The 15,414-nt window shown below is 41.7% G+C and overlaps 1 protein-coding gene across 6 annotated transcripts; it reads left to right on the top strand.

Moving 5' to 3' along the window:
* The first annotated feature begins 730 nt into the window (after window positions 1-730).
* On the top strand, window positions 731-12,246 carry LOC115748813 (serine/arginine-rich splicing factor RSZ22). 6 transcript variants are annotated; one of them, XR_004016262.2, is made up of 7 exons: window positions 8,436-8,564; window positions 8,675-8,768; window positions 9,321-9,409; window positions 9,913-10,132; window positions 10,355-10,468; window positions 10,940-11,116; window positions 11,262-12,246. XR_004016262.2 is itself a non-coding variant. In XM_030685455.2 (6 exons), the coding sequence occupies exons 2-6, from the start codon at window positions 8,680-8,682 to the stop codon at window positions 10,971-10,973; spliced, it is 546 nt and encodes a 181-aa protein (XP_030541315.1). In that variant the 5' UTR covers window positions 731-811; window positions 8,675-8,679; the 3' UTR covers window positions 10,974-12,246. The 6 variants fall into 6 exon arrangements, 5 of the variants coding, with proteins under 5 accessions (XP_030541315.1, XP_030541313.1, XP_030541316.1 ...); XM_030685455.2 differs by lacking the exon at window positions 8,436-8,564 and adding an exon at window positions 731-811 and having other exon boundaries at window positions 10,940-12,246; XM_030685453.2 differs by lacking the exon at window positions 8,436-8,564 and adding an exon at window positions 7,874-7,980 and having other exon boundaries at window positions 10,940-12,246.
* Window positions 12,247-15,414: the final 3,168 nt, after the last annotated feature.

The following is a 15,414-nucleotide window of genomic DNA, read 5'->3' as shown; positions in this document are numbered from 1 at the left end:
TGTCCCAGCCCAATCAAAGGTAACTAAATTGCCGATCGAGTTGAGTTGGACAAAAGTGGCGGGGATTAGAGGTGAACGCGAAGGTACCTTTCTAATGGAGTTGCGAAGAGAGAGGAAGCCATTCCAATAAGCCTTGTGCTTCAGCTTTTGTTTCAGGTGCTTGAGGTGATATTCCATTTCTTCGGAGCTTTTATGGCCATCCGATTAGGGATGAAGAAGATTCCTAGGGATTAATTCGGGCCCTAGGTGAGGGTTTCAAGGTTGCTAGATCCCGGGCGCGGTGATACCGCAATCTTGCGACCTTAGCTAGCCTTGCGACAACGGATCCGGAGTGACGATGCAACCATTGATCGGGCGATTGGCAACAACCATCGACTAGAGGCAACCAGGCCAACGATGTTACGCTTGTGAGGCGAACGAAGAGAGGTAAGCGAGCCGGGTTTCGTTAGATGAGCGCGCGAGCGAAAAGAGGCGAGGGAAGAGAGAGGTATCAGATCAAAGGGTTTCTATTTTTTATGCTGAAAAGGGTAAATGTAAAATTATGATTAATAAGTGAGGGTAGTATTGGAAATTTGAAAAATTCATCACTTCTAGACTATTACATGTCGAGAAAGCTTAGAAAGCCAAAGTAGGTATGAGGCAGTCTTGAGCCACGGGCCTTTTGAAGGCCTTGAAAATGCTAGCATTTGGGAAATGGACTCCCAAAACTAAAAAGCCGAATACTCTACCGGACCCCAAACATTCAAACGACAAACTAGAGGGGGTTTTACATACTCTGCTAGGGTTTATCCGTTACCTTCCTCGCTCGCAGATATCTCTCCATCGGCGTAGCTGCAAAGTTAAAACGGTTGCTGCGATGCGAATATTCGCCATGGAGAAGAAGGAATGGTTGCTATGATGACGCCTTCCATGGTCTACTTATCTAGTGAAGAGTGGTCTCATTGGGTCGAAGCGAAGGGAATGGAGCTCATTGTCGGTGACCTTCCGCCCGAGGATTTCGAATCAACAGAGGTTTCTAAGGGTGTTTTGGAACTAGTCGTAATCGAGTTGCCGCCATTGGCAAGGGGTGAGATTGATGATCCCGTCGATTGTTTCCTCGAAAGATAATATCTCTATTTTTTTCATGCGGGATTGCGTGAGCCGCATGTTTTTTTTTTTGCTTTTTTTGGAGAGAAATCCGGTCTTGTGTGAGCTCTTTGGTTGCTCATGGTGTTGTTCTACTAGTTGCATGAGGTTCTTCTATTGAAAGTGTAGGCAAGAAGATCATTGAAAGATGCACACCTCCCTTCTCTTTATTTGTTTCATCAACAATTTGGTAGTACGAGACATGGTTCTACTTGCGTGAACATAATGCTTGCATTTATCTAAGTTTTCCTTGTGCATTAGATAGGGGAAATTACATGGGTTTATGTTGGTAACTTGGATTCTGATGTTATCGAACTTGATCTCGAGCATAAGTTCCGCGAATTTGGAATTATAAGAAGGTTGGGGCTTTTGCTTGTATCACGCCCCCATCCCTAGGCACGCAACAATCCTACCAAACACCCTTATGTCATATAGAATAACGTCACAGGAATGTTGTCGACCCATTTAATTTTATCTTTAATTACACATGCGAAAACGAACACTCCCGGACAACAAGATCAGCAAGGATAATAAAGCAGAAAACCATAACAATAATCAATCAACAAAAGACATTTTCATTTCTTTATAATAGCAGATGATCGTTAACCCTACAAAGCTATACATCATATACAACCACATTCTTTGGGGCGGCTTCCTACGACCAGCAAAAAGGCAGGTGGGTCGGGAAGGGTTAGCTTCTCATCTACTCCAAAAGAGGGGCTACGATACCGTCGTTCTCATAATCAACAAAGCTCAACTCGGAAGGTCCACCTCATGCCTACAACCAGAAGTCCCGGTCGTTATTAGAAGAGGATGAGAGGACAACATCCGATGCCATGGATGGCATGGACTCGGAGTCGGGCTCGGGGTTTACTACTTTCTCTTCGAACGTATCACTATCCAACGAGTCCCAAGCAGAGACGTGAAGGGTCGGGTTAGGCGGCCCCTCAAATCGGTTGAACGGGCCAAAGAGTTGATCCCCATCACGAAAGAACCATGCTTTGAAGAGATGGGCCACTAGGTGACTCAACCCCTCATCCACCCGGATCGTTGTGACATGGTGCTTCCAAACCTGGTTCGTACCTTCGATCGGATAGTGTATGATATAGAATGACCGGTCGAGAGGGACGCTAAATTTGACGTGTCTCTCCATTATCCCAAACCTGAAAATGTTAACCACATCGGGGTGAGAATAAATCTCGGTGAATCAATGCCTAAGCCAGGCTAGGGAGTTGATTCGCTCAGAGCATTCTACCAACCGGTGCAGATTCACAACATACAATATCAACCACATGCAACTTACCAGCTTCAAGCCACATATAATGCAATAGTTGACACGACACGACAGTCACATCAACAACTATTGGCAAGGCATTATATCAAGTTGTATACTCAGGACACCATATAGCCCATTTATTAACAAATATGGCCACTCGGCCCGACGCACATGATCAGTATGGCCCGACACCAAGTCTATTGGTGTCAACCGGCATAACCGGTCTTTGTCCCTTACTTCCAGCGATGGTATCCGATAGTCTGCGTGATTTCGATCGACACGTAACGTAGCTACTAGAAATTCCTATAGGGCTTCGATCTGTCACAAGCCGCAACCGGCATCCGATCAACCCGACGACATAGATTGACGTACATCCGACAAGTCGTGTGATTCCGTATGATTGAAACAATATGAATTTATCGGGATCCTGTACGACTAGCACGGTTTAAACTCATCATATGACCACACAAACATATCATACAACCAATCAATTCTTATCTTGACATGTAATCCAATGCTCACACGATCATGCTTAAAGACCCAACCCATGGTCATTTTCATACTCAAATATACAATTTCGTTCCATATGTGGTCGTATGAATGCGCAATTTATCAACCAGACTTTGATCTAATACATGATGACGCCACTTATAAGTTCACCCATAATACTTAGCATCCAATCAAATCAAGCAATCGACCATAACGATTAATAAACGTATTTAATTAATCCGACTATAGTTAATAATTCCAATTTCATAAAAACGAGCCGATATAAATCCAATCCATCGGACGATCAATTGTTTGTTGACCCTAACCTATCGCTTGCTCACAATCAAACAATGACAACTAGCCAAATAATTTAGTCTAACATCTACTAGCCACAATCCACCTAGCTAATCGGTATGACTTATTTAATCGTGGTCATTTATTCTAAATCGAGTTTCTAACTAAACTGACTACAATTAATCTACCTAAATGCCATATTATACTAATTAAGCTATCTCTAAACGTAATTGGCGTCATAACCAAGAGTTAAGGGCTAACTCACTATGGGCGATTCCGGGACGGCGGTGGCGGCGAGGACTCTAGGTGGCCACTACAAGGCACGGTTGCGATGACGACTCTTGGTCTCATGGGTCTTCGGTGGCTCACGGGTTCCATGGAGAAGAGGCGGCTAGAGTCTCGGCACTCAGCTGCTCACCGCGAGTTGAGGTTCGACCGCGGTGACCGCGGCTTGCGGTCTCTGGCTCATGGAAAAGTGGAGGTCGGTGGCGTGGGGCTCTCGGGTGCGGCGGAGCAACGGCTTGAGGGGTGGTGAAGCTCGAGCTCGGCGGTAGCGGTTCCAAGGAAGCTCTCGGTTTGGTGAGGGCAATGGCTCCATGGTTGAGGTCGCGATGGTTGAGGGCTTGAGTGACGGTTGGCACGGGTCGACTTGTGGACGCCGATTGCGGCTGACGACGGCAAGCGACGGGGGTGGGAGCTGGAGGTGGTGGAGCACAATGCAAAAACGGAGGGGGAAAGTGAGATGGAGGTGACGAGGTGGAGCTGGGACCGGGTGGCGTAGCGATGGTGCGATGAGTTGAGGAGCTTGAGGGGCTAGCCCGCGAAGGCGCGGCGTGACGGTGACAAGCGGAAGTAGACGGTGGTGGCATGCGGTGATGGTCGACCGAGCGATTGCGGCGACAAGGAGGGGGGTCGGGGGTGCTGATGCGAGGGGGGGAGGGGGCGTGTGTGAGAGGAGGGAGGGAGAGAGAGGGAAAGAGGAGAGAGAAAAGAAAGAGAGGGAAAGAGGAGAGAGGGAAGAGAGATTTGACTTGAGTTGACTTGAGGGAAAGTGAAGTGATGGGTGGGTGGTGATGTGATAGTTGGGAGGGTGACAAGACCTATGGGGCCTACTTGGGATTTGAATTCTTTATCTTTTTGTGCATAAAAGTAAGGGCGAAACGATCATTTGACATTTAGGACTGGTTAGACATTTAACTCAATCGACGGATGGTATTTTAGTATTTTCATATCTCAAACGCGGTCAAGGTTAAACTCGGGCGCATGATTTTCGAAGCTACTACACGACGATGAAACTATTGGAGCCTAATCTAAACCGACCGATGTCACAAAGGAAATCCAACCATTGCCATTTAAATCATTGAAATCCAAACTGGAATTCACGGTTGAACTTTAACTCGATTCCGGTTATCTTACGACGTCGAAAATCCAAGACGTCATAGCTTGAAGATCTTTAATCATCTTCTTGTAATTTTGCGCTTACATGTGGCGATCTACTCTTTAGACATATGAGCATTCTGCTTGGTTGCTGCCCCTATTACTTGAAAAGTACTAGTGCGGCTCATATAGTGCTCATCCAAGGAAGTAAAAAAGATGCAATTTTCTGTGTGACCCATGGGTTGCTTCAACTTGATTTGTAAGATTGCATCATGTATTTGCAAGGTGTTTGTGCCTCATCCATCCAATTACCAGAAGAACGACCTATTCTCAAACACAATCATCCATTGTGTGAATGACCTGGCTGCACTCCTAAAAATTTGGAATGGCAGGATTGATCAGATTGTTGTTTTTTTTTTCCTTCTTTTTTTTATGCTTGTTTCTCCTTGCCGATATGGGTTATTTTATTATATATGAAGCGTTTGGGTTTCACGAAGACCATCGGGATATGCGTTTGTCGATTTTGATGACCATAGGGATGCACAAGATGCAATCCGTGAGCTAAATGGTAAGTCCAAAGCTCTGTACTTTGGAACATCCATTCCAAATCACAGGTTGCCAAAGCAGCCTTTTTGTTTATCATCAATGATTTTTCCGGTCAATGTTGAAATTGTAATTTTATCCTCCTCATGCAATTAATGGCACTGTATGTTCTGCTGGTTGTGTTGTTTGATGACGAGGATTTTAATTTATTTATGATAATCTTGAAGATCATCCTTCTTGCCATTCTTTCTTCCTTGATATGTACTGCAATTATTTCTTTACGGTTCGTCTCTTTATTGTCTCTTCCTGCATCATTTGGGAGCTGGATGGTCGGAGTCTAACTGGAAATCTGGTTTGTATTCCGTGGAAGTGCAGAGGTAGCTTACGATGATTTTGAATGGAAAAATGCATTTCACTTGATCAAATAGGTAAAGATGGATGGAGAGTGCAGCTCTCTCGTGACACTAGTGGTGGGCGGGGTGGTCGATCTGGCGTTTCTGATGAGAAGTGTTTTGAATGTGGCGAGCTTGGACACTTTGCTCGGGAGTGCCACACTCCAAGATCCAGCAGGAGCCCAAGTGATGGTCACAGGTCTGCTTACTGTCAAATATACCTGTATTGGAGTTATACACATGCTAAATTTTTTGCACATGTAACTTTTTTTTTTATGTGAAGTTTGATGATAGTCTGTCATTTACGTTCTCTCCTCTAGTGAATGTTGGCAAAGACTTCATACTCGTAAACAATGGCAAAGTATTGTCGCCTCGCTTCCATTATAAGAGACGATCTCACTAATGGATTGCCATTCAATTTTGTGTACTTACACTGTCTCATGTAAATTCAATAGGCTTCTCACTATGGCCTCTCGTCGAAGAACATAATAACCGGATTGTTGAACTCGAGAATCGGATGAGTGAACTCGAGAACCTAGTGGCACAACACATCCATTGTTTTGACCAGATCATAGAACTTCCGCTTCCTCCGCCTCAGGACGAGGGGACAGGTCCTGCATCAGCTCCCAGAGAACTCGGCGTCGGCTCTAATGGTAGATCGGTCTTGACTGACGGCCCATCCAATGCTCCAGATGTGGAGGAGTCAAATCCTGTAATTCCCATGATAGCGGCGCGAAGGGAAGAAGAGACGAGTAAGAGGTTAGCCAAGATGGAAGAAATAGTGAGGCTGTTAGAGAGGACTAAGCAAGTCAGGCCATTAGAGAGGAGTGAGCAGATAGCGAGAGTAGATGAAAAACTCAGGCGGCTGGAAGGACTGGAGATGCTGGGAACCGAAGGCCTTTTGTACTACGCTAAATGTAATGCACCGGAGACATTTAAGATGCCCGAGTTCAACAAGTACGGCGGCTCCGGGATTCCAAAAGTTCATCTCAGCCATTTTATGATGAAGATGGCAGACCATGCCGAGAGCGCGCTGCTTATGATTCGAGCTTTCGCAGAAAGCATGACGGGACCAGCGCTGCAATGGTTTTTCAAGCGTAGGTTTCATATGCTGGCTGGATACATGAACTCTGTTTTCTCAAGCGTGGGTCTCAATCTCTCCCTCTTTCATGCATCCATATACACAGGGTCTTTACAGGTTATCTAGATATTTCCAAAATTATAAGATAAGAAGGAATTGGACTTTTGCTGTCGGAAAAATAGGTTATTAGCGACATCCTCTGTGATAACTTTAGTTTTAAGTACAATTCAATGATATGCTCTTTCTATGTTTGGGGGAAAAAACCATAGTTCTATGAATTCTTTATTTTCTTGAATTTATTTTTTTTTCCCATTTCTAAGTTTGTGCCAAAAGGTTGCATTCTTTAATCCTAAAAATGCCACTTGTCACTATCTTAGGCGGTCTTGTTGGGGTGACGATTTCTCACACAAAAAAAATCAGAACCTGACGTCATACGGGCTTAACTCCAAATGGACATGGATTGCTCATATTTCCGTCCATTCTTTTTAAATAAAAAAGCACTTATAGCTATAATTTAAAATAATGACGAAGAGACAAAAATGACGCAAATAACCCACGTGTATACGAGAGGGAAGGATGAATCACAAGCCCTGCATAGATTTTGGATCCAGAAAATTGCAATTAACCCCCTCAGGTGGGCTTGTTTTCTGAAAAGTACCCTTGAACTTGAGTTTCTCTCATATGCCTCCCTGAATTTGGTAAGTGAGGTCCAACGTCCCTCGACAGACAGGCTCGGGCGAACGCAACACTGTTGTCGCAAAGGAAATCGCAAAAGCGAATTCTCGAGAGCAAATTGCTACGGTTTGGCCAAAATAGGACAAATAAATGGAAGTTCCGACGTAGAGTCGGGTTGCTTCACGGAGTGTATTACCCTATCACTCCAATTGAGATTCGTGCGTGTGATGTGAGGTGGTTTTGACGGCACATGTGTGTTCTTTAGAGATTGGCAAGGAATGTCAAACTTTTATCGGCTCTTGACGAGTATCGTTGTCACTATGCGGCCTCTCTCTCTCCCCTTGAATTTATTCTTTATTTTGATTTTCTTTGCAACGTATGATTTTTGGAAAGAAATGCCCCCAGAATCGAAACGTACGAGGCCGACGATTAAAGTAGGGGGGCCAAATTGGTGCATACTTGTTAAGAAGGGGGACCATTTGAGAATAAAACTCAAGTTCGGGGGGCAAATTGGTGCATACTTGTTAAGATCGGGGGGGCCATTTGAGAATAAAACTCAAGTTCGGGGGTTAACTTTGCGATATCGGACCTCTTCGGGCTCAATCGATAATTTTTCGCAAGACTCATTTAAAAGGCCTAGTGACCCTCCCGGAGCCCGACCATTCAAACGACGATCGAGTTTGGGGTACGTTCAGCTAGGGTTTCCCTGTCACCTTCCTAGCTCGCAGGTATCTCTCTCTCTCTCTCTCTCTCTCTCTCCATCGGAACGTAGCTGCACAGGTAGAACATCTGTTGCGATGCGACGGCGCACGGAGTTTTGTAATTATCTGATAGTTTTGATGTGATCTGAATGATAATCGTGCATCTGCGGCTCCTGCAGTTGTCGAGGTATTGATGGCCTCCGTCAATTGTTTCCTGAGAAGATCATGTTTCCATCCTTTTCTTGCAAGATTGCCCCCGCGCACGCGTGCCTTTTTGTCAGAAATCCGACTTTGCGGACCCAAATCTCGTGTCCGAGACCAAATTCTTGATTTCGCGTCTTATTGTTGTGCATTGTTTCCCTTGATGCAGTTCAATTTTTTCACTTTTTCCCTCGGTTGATTTGCCCCGTTGGTCCTTCAAAGTCCGTATTTTACTGGTGGCGTAGCAGTTTCCCCTTACCTCAGTTTTGTTCTGACGAGCTCTTTGGGTGTTCAATGTCCTTCGAAGCCATTTAGAGTTCTAAAGTGGCACGACTGCATTCCTTTAAACGCACTTGGTGTTGTTATGCTAGATTCATTTGGTTTCTTTCATTGGCGAGATCGCTGGAGACGTATATCCTGTCTTGATTGGTTTCATCAACAATCTGGCAGTTCAGACATCATTCTCTGCCGCACGGACATTATGCTTCCATTTGTCTAATTTTTCTGTTGTGTTTGACAGGGAAAATGGCACGGGTATATGTCGGTAACCTGGATTCTCGTGTTACAGAACGAGATCTTGAGGATGAGTTTCGAGCATTTGGAATTATAAGAAGGTTGGGCTTTTTCTTTAAAAAGTTCAATCATCTCCTTGTGCTTTTTTGCACTTATATGCGATGTATTATTTTTGAGACATATAGTATTCTGTTTTTGGTTGTTAACCCAATTACTTGAAATGCACTGATGCAGCTCATCTAATGCTCACCCTCATCTGTCAGGACCACATGGCAGTAAAGAGATGCAATTTTTTGTGTGTCCCATGGGTTGCTTTAACTTGATTTATAAGATTGCATCTAAGAGTTGCAATGTGATTTCGCCTCATCAACCAAAATACCAGAACAATTACCTATAGACAAGCACAACCCTCTACAATCTGAACCACCTGGCTTAACTCCTAATAATTTGGAATGACAGGATTGTTCAGATTGGCCTTTTTAAAAGGGGGGGTTACTAAAGCTAAAATCCTTTGTCCTTTTTATATTAAGAAAAATGATCTTACTCGATAGACTGTTGCTCGATGAACTTCTCATCTTCATTCATATTGCAGTTTATGCTTGTTCCTCCTGCTGGTAATAATACTTGGTTTGGTTCGTTTATGGTATATGCAGTGTATGGGTTGCACGAAGACCACCGGGATATGCTTTTATTGATTTTGATGACCATAGGGATGCACAGGATGCAATCCGTGATCTAGATGGTATGTCTAAAGCTCTGTACATTGGAACATCCAGTCCAAATCAGAGATTGCTAAAGCAGCCTTTGTTTTTTGCAAATGATTTTTCCTTTCAATGTCAATGTTGTTTTTCTTCTCCTTATGTGTCATTATCTACAGACAAGCTGTTTGTGTATGTTCTCATGTGATTTATTCTTTACTGTTAGATGATGCCCCTTAGATTTGACATCTAGTTGTCTTGAATGATTTTAATCTGCTCTTCTGGGTCGAGTTGGTTGTGTTCTTTAATTTGGTGAGATGGAATTTATTCATGATAACCTTGAAGATCCTTCTGCTTGCCATTCTCTCTTCCTTAATATGTTACAATTTTTTTTATTATTTGCGGTCTCCTTTTCACTTCTTCCTGCATCATTTGGAAGCTGGATGGTTTTTGTTTAGTTGGAAAGCTGGTGGGTTTTCTGTGGACGCATAGAGAGGTAGCATTTGATGATTCTGAATGGAAAAATGCATTTCATTTGATCAAATAGGTAAAAATGGCTGGAGAGTTGAGCTCTCTCATAACTCTAGCGGTGGACGTGGTGGTGGACGTGGTGGTCGATCTGGCGGTTCTGATTTGAAGTGCTATGAATGTGGTGAGCCTGGTCACTTTGCTCGGGAGTGTCGCCAGCGTGTGGGTTCACGCAGACGTCGAAGTCGCAGTCGCAGTCGCAGTCCAAGATACCGCAGGAGCCCAAGCTATGGCCGAAGGTCTGTTTACTGTAACATATATTGGAGTTATCTACGAGCTATTTTTTGGCTATTGTAATTTTTTTCGTGAAAAGTTTGATGATGATCATTAATACACATTGTTTGGTGTTACATTTCTAAGATCCTTTGTTTTCATATGCGATGACAGATGTAGTTGACTATTTTCTGTGAGAAGTTAGACTTTCCTCGAGTGTTTCAGTGATTTGCTATGCTTTTTAATAGGAGCGATAGCCCACGTGGTCGATCTCCAAGACGTCGCAGTTTGTCTCCTCGTGGTCGCAGCTATAGCAGGTCACCCCCGTACCGCGCCCGTGAAGAAGTTCCATTTGCTAATGGGTAAGGTCTTGTACTATTTTATTTCCCTGTCATGTGCGTTTGTTCATTATGTTGCGAGCATGTACCATGTAATGTGCTCATATTTGCCTTTAATATGAGTGTTGTTTTGTTCAATGAGGTGTTAATAACATCTTCTCTTGCATTCTTCTACGGCAGTTTGTTGATTTTAGACCAGAATATCAGCTAGTTGTAGATGGAGGTCTCAAATTTTTGCACGTTGTATTCTGTCTTTGTGCTGCGACTTTCATGTCTGTGCTCACAGCATGTCTCTAGCCTGAGCTTAGCCACATACATAGTGCTATGTATGCTACCTGTTGTTCCTGTTGATTTGATCTGTAGGTAAGATGCAGTATTTATCTCAGATATTTTTGTATGGATGACTTAAGCTTTAGTCTTGACAAATTTCACATGTGACTTGTTAATGACTAAACCTTTTTATAGATTCTAATTTTATCTCTCTTACATCATCAGCAATGGTCGTGATCGTCGCCGAAGCAGGAGCTGAATGGTGCAAGCTAAAAAATGTGGTTTTGTCTGGATCGTATCGGGATTAAGTGTGTTTAGTAGTTTGGACTTGGTACAACTTTGTTTTAGTCGGGCCTCGCCCTCAGCCTCACCTCTTGGATTTGGATAAGTTCTCATTACTGAGTATGTTATCCTGTCTTTTACTTTGTCAGAATTATTATGGTTATGTTGCAGGTAAAGGATCTTAAGATATTTGCTGGTAGATAGTTCTTCTTAGTTAGCTTCTCTGGGTATTGCTAAATCTCCATACCTTTTGCTTTGTGTCGAGGTATCTTCTGGGTTTGCTTCGTTGGTTTTATGCTCCTGCACTTCCACGGGATTTCGATCTTCACTGCGCTTTGTGCTTCTGCACTTCAGCGGGATTCGATTCTTCGCTGCCTCGCCATGGGATCTTCAATTTTTGAATGATTGTGGGTCCCGGCCGGCTTCGTCTATAGATGCTTCCCTTTTGTCTTTCTCCAGAATGATTCGTGCTTCTCAAATTCTATTGGCACATAATATAGTTAACTAGAAGGTTTGAGGAGCTGCATCAAACTCTTCTATCAGGTAACTACATTTGTTTTACCAAAGCATGGAATGGTGATTTCATTTTTCAGGTAATGGGGTTTCACTTCATATTGAAAAGAGGGCCATTAAATGTTTTCTCTATGTGCTAGAGGTGGAGCATGATCTTTTCTAGATATTTTCTGGTTACAACACAGCTGTCTTTGATTCTAATTTCATAATGTTTCTTTAACTAAATTGTGATTTTCTTCCAAAATTGAACACTCGCTGCTTTGTCGTCCACATGAGACCCGAGGGCCCGACTACAGAACGATCTCCGCTTCGTCCATTGGCTCCCTTATTGATTGAGCTTCGTCTACGTGATAGTCATTTCAATTTCTTCGGCGTCATCTTCGTACAAAGCACACTTTTGATGCCTATGCTGCTGAGAGCTGCTATCTATGTCGCCATATTCTCTTTAGGCAAGTTATCTTAGCAAGCTCTGCCTCATCAAGCTTAGATGGACTATCTGCTTTGGGTTCCTTCAAAGCATAATCATTGATATGGGCCTCACATCATTTCGAGTCGCTGTATATTCATCCTTAGGAAGTTTGAACCAACGTCTTTCTCCTCGGCGGCGAAAGCATACTTCAAGAGTTCACGTAGAGGGATTTATGTCATTGTCGGGGGCACTTGTTTCAGTGTAATCTTCTGAATGGCTTGAACTGGTACTTATGTGAAATTGGATTTTCACCTCTGTATTTGCTTAATTAATCTGTCTGCCATTTGTTTCTTTTTTTCTTTTTTTGCTGTCATATTTGGAGTAGTAATTAAGACTCACCCTAGGGACTGACATACTTACCAGCTTGAAAAATTGCCTTTAGTAAAGTTACAGGATTGAAGCTGTCATAGCAAAAGTGCGGCTGTCCTCTTGACTGACTTTTGAGCATGCATGGATTAAATGTTTGGTTTTGAGGTGTGAAGGATCATTACTTTTGTAGATTTATCTATTAGGGTCATCATGATCGGCAATCAGCAAATTGCTGAACCATCACTTCTATTACTAGATAATTATTCCCACTGAGCAGTTTGCTTATTGGTGGAGCTCACGGAGTTTATCTTGCAATTAGTTGTACTCCATTGGAGTCTTTGAACCAACGTCCCGAGGAAGCATCTGCTAGCTCTGTTAAGAGCATGAAAGATAGCTATGTCAAAAGTTTTCATGACAGGTTGGACCTCAATATTTGGCATTTGCCTTGATTTTGATTCTAATAGTTGCGAATTGTCTGCTGGTTGACATTTTATGTTAATAGTCGTGTCAATTGGCCTTAGGAGATACAAACGTATATGAAATAGGAATCTAAGAGTTGCATCATGTCCATTTTATGATTGTCGTACTTATTTATCTTGGCTGTCAAGTCTCAAGTACGGTTTTGTCATTTACTACGGTTTTTTGCCATTTGAGTACTCTTTAAAGTTAAATTCATTTTGATTTCTAATCCGTGCATTGATCATCGTTTTGCTGTTGCCCATTTCATCGCTTTTGGCTGAGATGGCTTGCTTTTGGCTGAATCTAGATCTCGCCAATTCATTCCTTTTGACCTTTTGAATGAAATTGGAAACCTTCAGAGACTCTTGGAGCATTTAAATGTCGATAGCTAAATTCGTACATGTATATATTTTTTGATTTGTTTATAAACGAAGTGGTGTATGGCAAACTGACTGAATATTTTGATCGGCTCTTAGGTTCCATTCGTTTTGTGAAAGATGGGTGTTTTGAAAATTATTTTGTTAAAAATGATTGTATATATCGCTTGAACTAATTACTTAATGAAATATATTTTCGTTGTTGATAACTATTTATGCATAAATATTTGCGTGAACTATAGAAAATATTTTTCGCGCATGTATTTTTGTAAGTGATATAAGTATTATGTTTTAAAAAATATTTTTTAAATTATTTATTTTTCATGAAGTCTAATGGTCCATTTTCATTGAGATATACGAACGCATACAATAAGATTTTCGTTTTGCCCAGTCCTTGACTGTGTGGGTTGTGCTTGGTGCTTCACATGGGGACAATGACTTTTGACTTTCCAGATAACGCATTTCCTAATCGAGTTGATATGACCTCAACAATTCATGAATGACCCCCATTAGAGAAAACTTTTCCCTTCTAAAAAGTGTTAATTGCTGGCAAGATCATGCCCACTTACCATTATTGCCGTTTTGAGTCGACGCAATCTATTTCCTAAAACCAACTTTTCAGCCATGAAAAGAACCCAACTGGAACTGAAGTTTATGGCTCCGATTGTGGCGTTTCATCTTCGGAGTTGGCTCGATATGGATTTTGCTGCATTTGAGCTCGACTCGGTTTGATTCAATGAGGTAACAACCTCGAACTGCTCATGAATTTCGAAGCTCAACTCTAGAAACGGCAAACAAGGGTCACTCGAGCTTTGCCGGTGATACCAATTTGTGCCCCCACTATGGAGATGTTGGAGTTGTTCCGTCGCCAAATAAAAGTGCTCTTTCGGTCAAAAATGGATCATGGAGTGCAAACCAGTTTCACCAGATTGATGGCCGCCGGCACAGACGGATTGAAGCAGGAACCACCGGATTCTAATTTCTCAATTATGGCATGGAATCCCCATTGATTTTCTGCCTAGTGGCTTGATGTCGACCCGAGCCTATCGGTGCGGGAATCCACGACGCAACACTTGTACCATACGGTAATCGCCGTGATTTCGCACATCCAATTCAGGGTTCCGACTCAGTGATTTTTCCACTGTAGTTGAATGTGAAGGAAGCTTTGATTGGATAAGTGGCACGATTTTTAACGTGCCATATGTAACGAATTGACATTAGTGGCTTCCATGAATGCACCCTAGAGAGAATGTTTCGTCCACGGCTTGAATATGTGCTCGACTTTTATCACCATTTCTTTTTTATAAACATATTAAAAAATATATTTTAATTTAAAAAAAAAAAATAAGGAGAAAGCTTCAAATGGTTCTAAGTATTTAGTACTTACAGAGTTATAGAGTCAACACTTTTTTGCCTCTTTTCGCCCCATGTCAGCCACGGGCCAATTTTCCTCTTCACCGCTACTCCGCACAATGATGTGGGGCCTACGTCCTATACCTTGTATAACTCGCAAAGAGAAAAAAAAAAAAACTAGAATATATATATATATATATATATATATATTAAAAACTCCATAAAAGAATAGTATAAGTGAAATACTAATAGAAGTAAATGTGTAATATTAGTAGATGACAGAAGCTTTGGAATCCATTTAGAGTATACTGGGGTGTCACATTATATCAGATTCCCCACCAAACTTATTTATTACGACATGGCCTTTAAGAAAAACATTCAAGGTGAACACTTAGGGTGCGTTTGGTAGTCGGGATAAAAATCAAGATATGATAAAATTTATCCTATCCTGTGTTTGGCTCCTGTCCAGGAAGGGACAAAGTGGGATATAGCCAGGATAAAATTATTCCATGGGGGAGGTGGGATAAAGGTGCATATGATTTCTTATATTCATGGTATAAAAACTATTTTATCTCGAATAACAAACTTCTTAAATAAAAACATAAAATAATTATTAAATATGAATTATATTTGAATTCTAAATTAAAAAATTAAATTAATTTTTTTATTTATTCATATATGTATTTATAAATCTTAGTTTTTCATTTTATAATATATATTTTGTGCATACACACACTTCATATCCACATCACATCATTACATAGTTTAGGTATTGTAGTATAATTTATTATTTAATAAAAATTTATTTAAAAATGATGGAACGAAATAAAAATAAAGAAAAAAGATATAAAAATAAAAAAATAAGTACACAAATGAAGTAGAACAACTCGGATTTTAAATAAACAAAATTCAAACTTGAAAATGAAAGTAATTCTTGA

Source organism: Rhodamnia argentea, chromosome 4 (assembly GCF_020921035.1).
Source record: "Rhodamnia argentea isolate NSW1041297 chromosome 4, ASM2092103v1, whole genome shotgun sequence".
Classification (NCBI taxonomy): domain Eukaryota; kingdom Viridiplantae; phylum Streptophyta; class Magnoliopsida; order Myrtales; family Myrtaceae; genus Rhodamnia; species Rhodamnia argentea.
The sequence above is the reverse complement of the archived record's forward strand: the minus strand, read 5'-3'. Positions and strand labels throughout refer to the sequence as shown.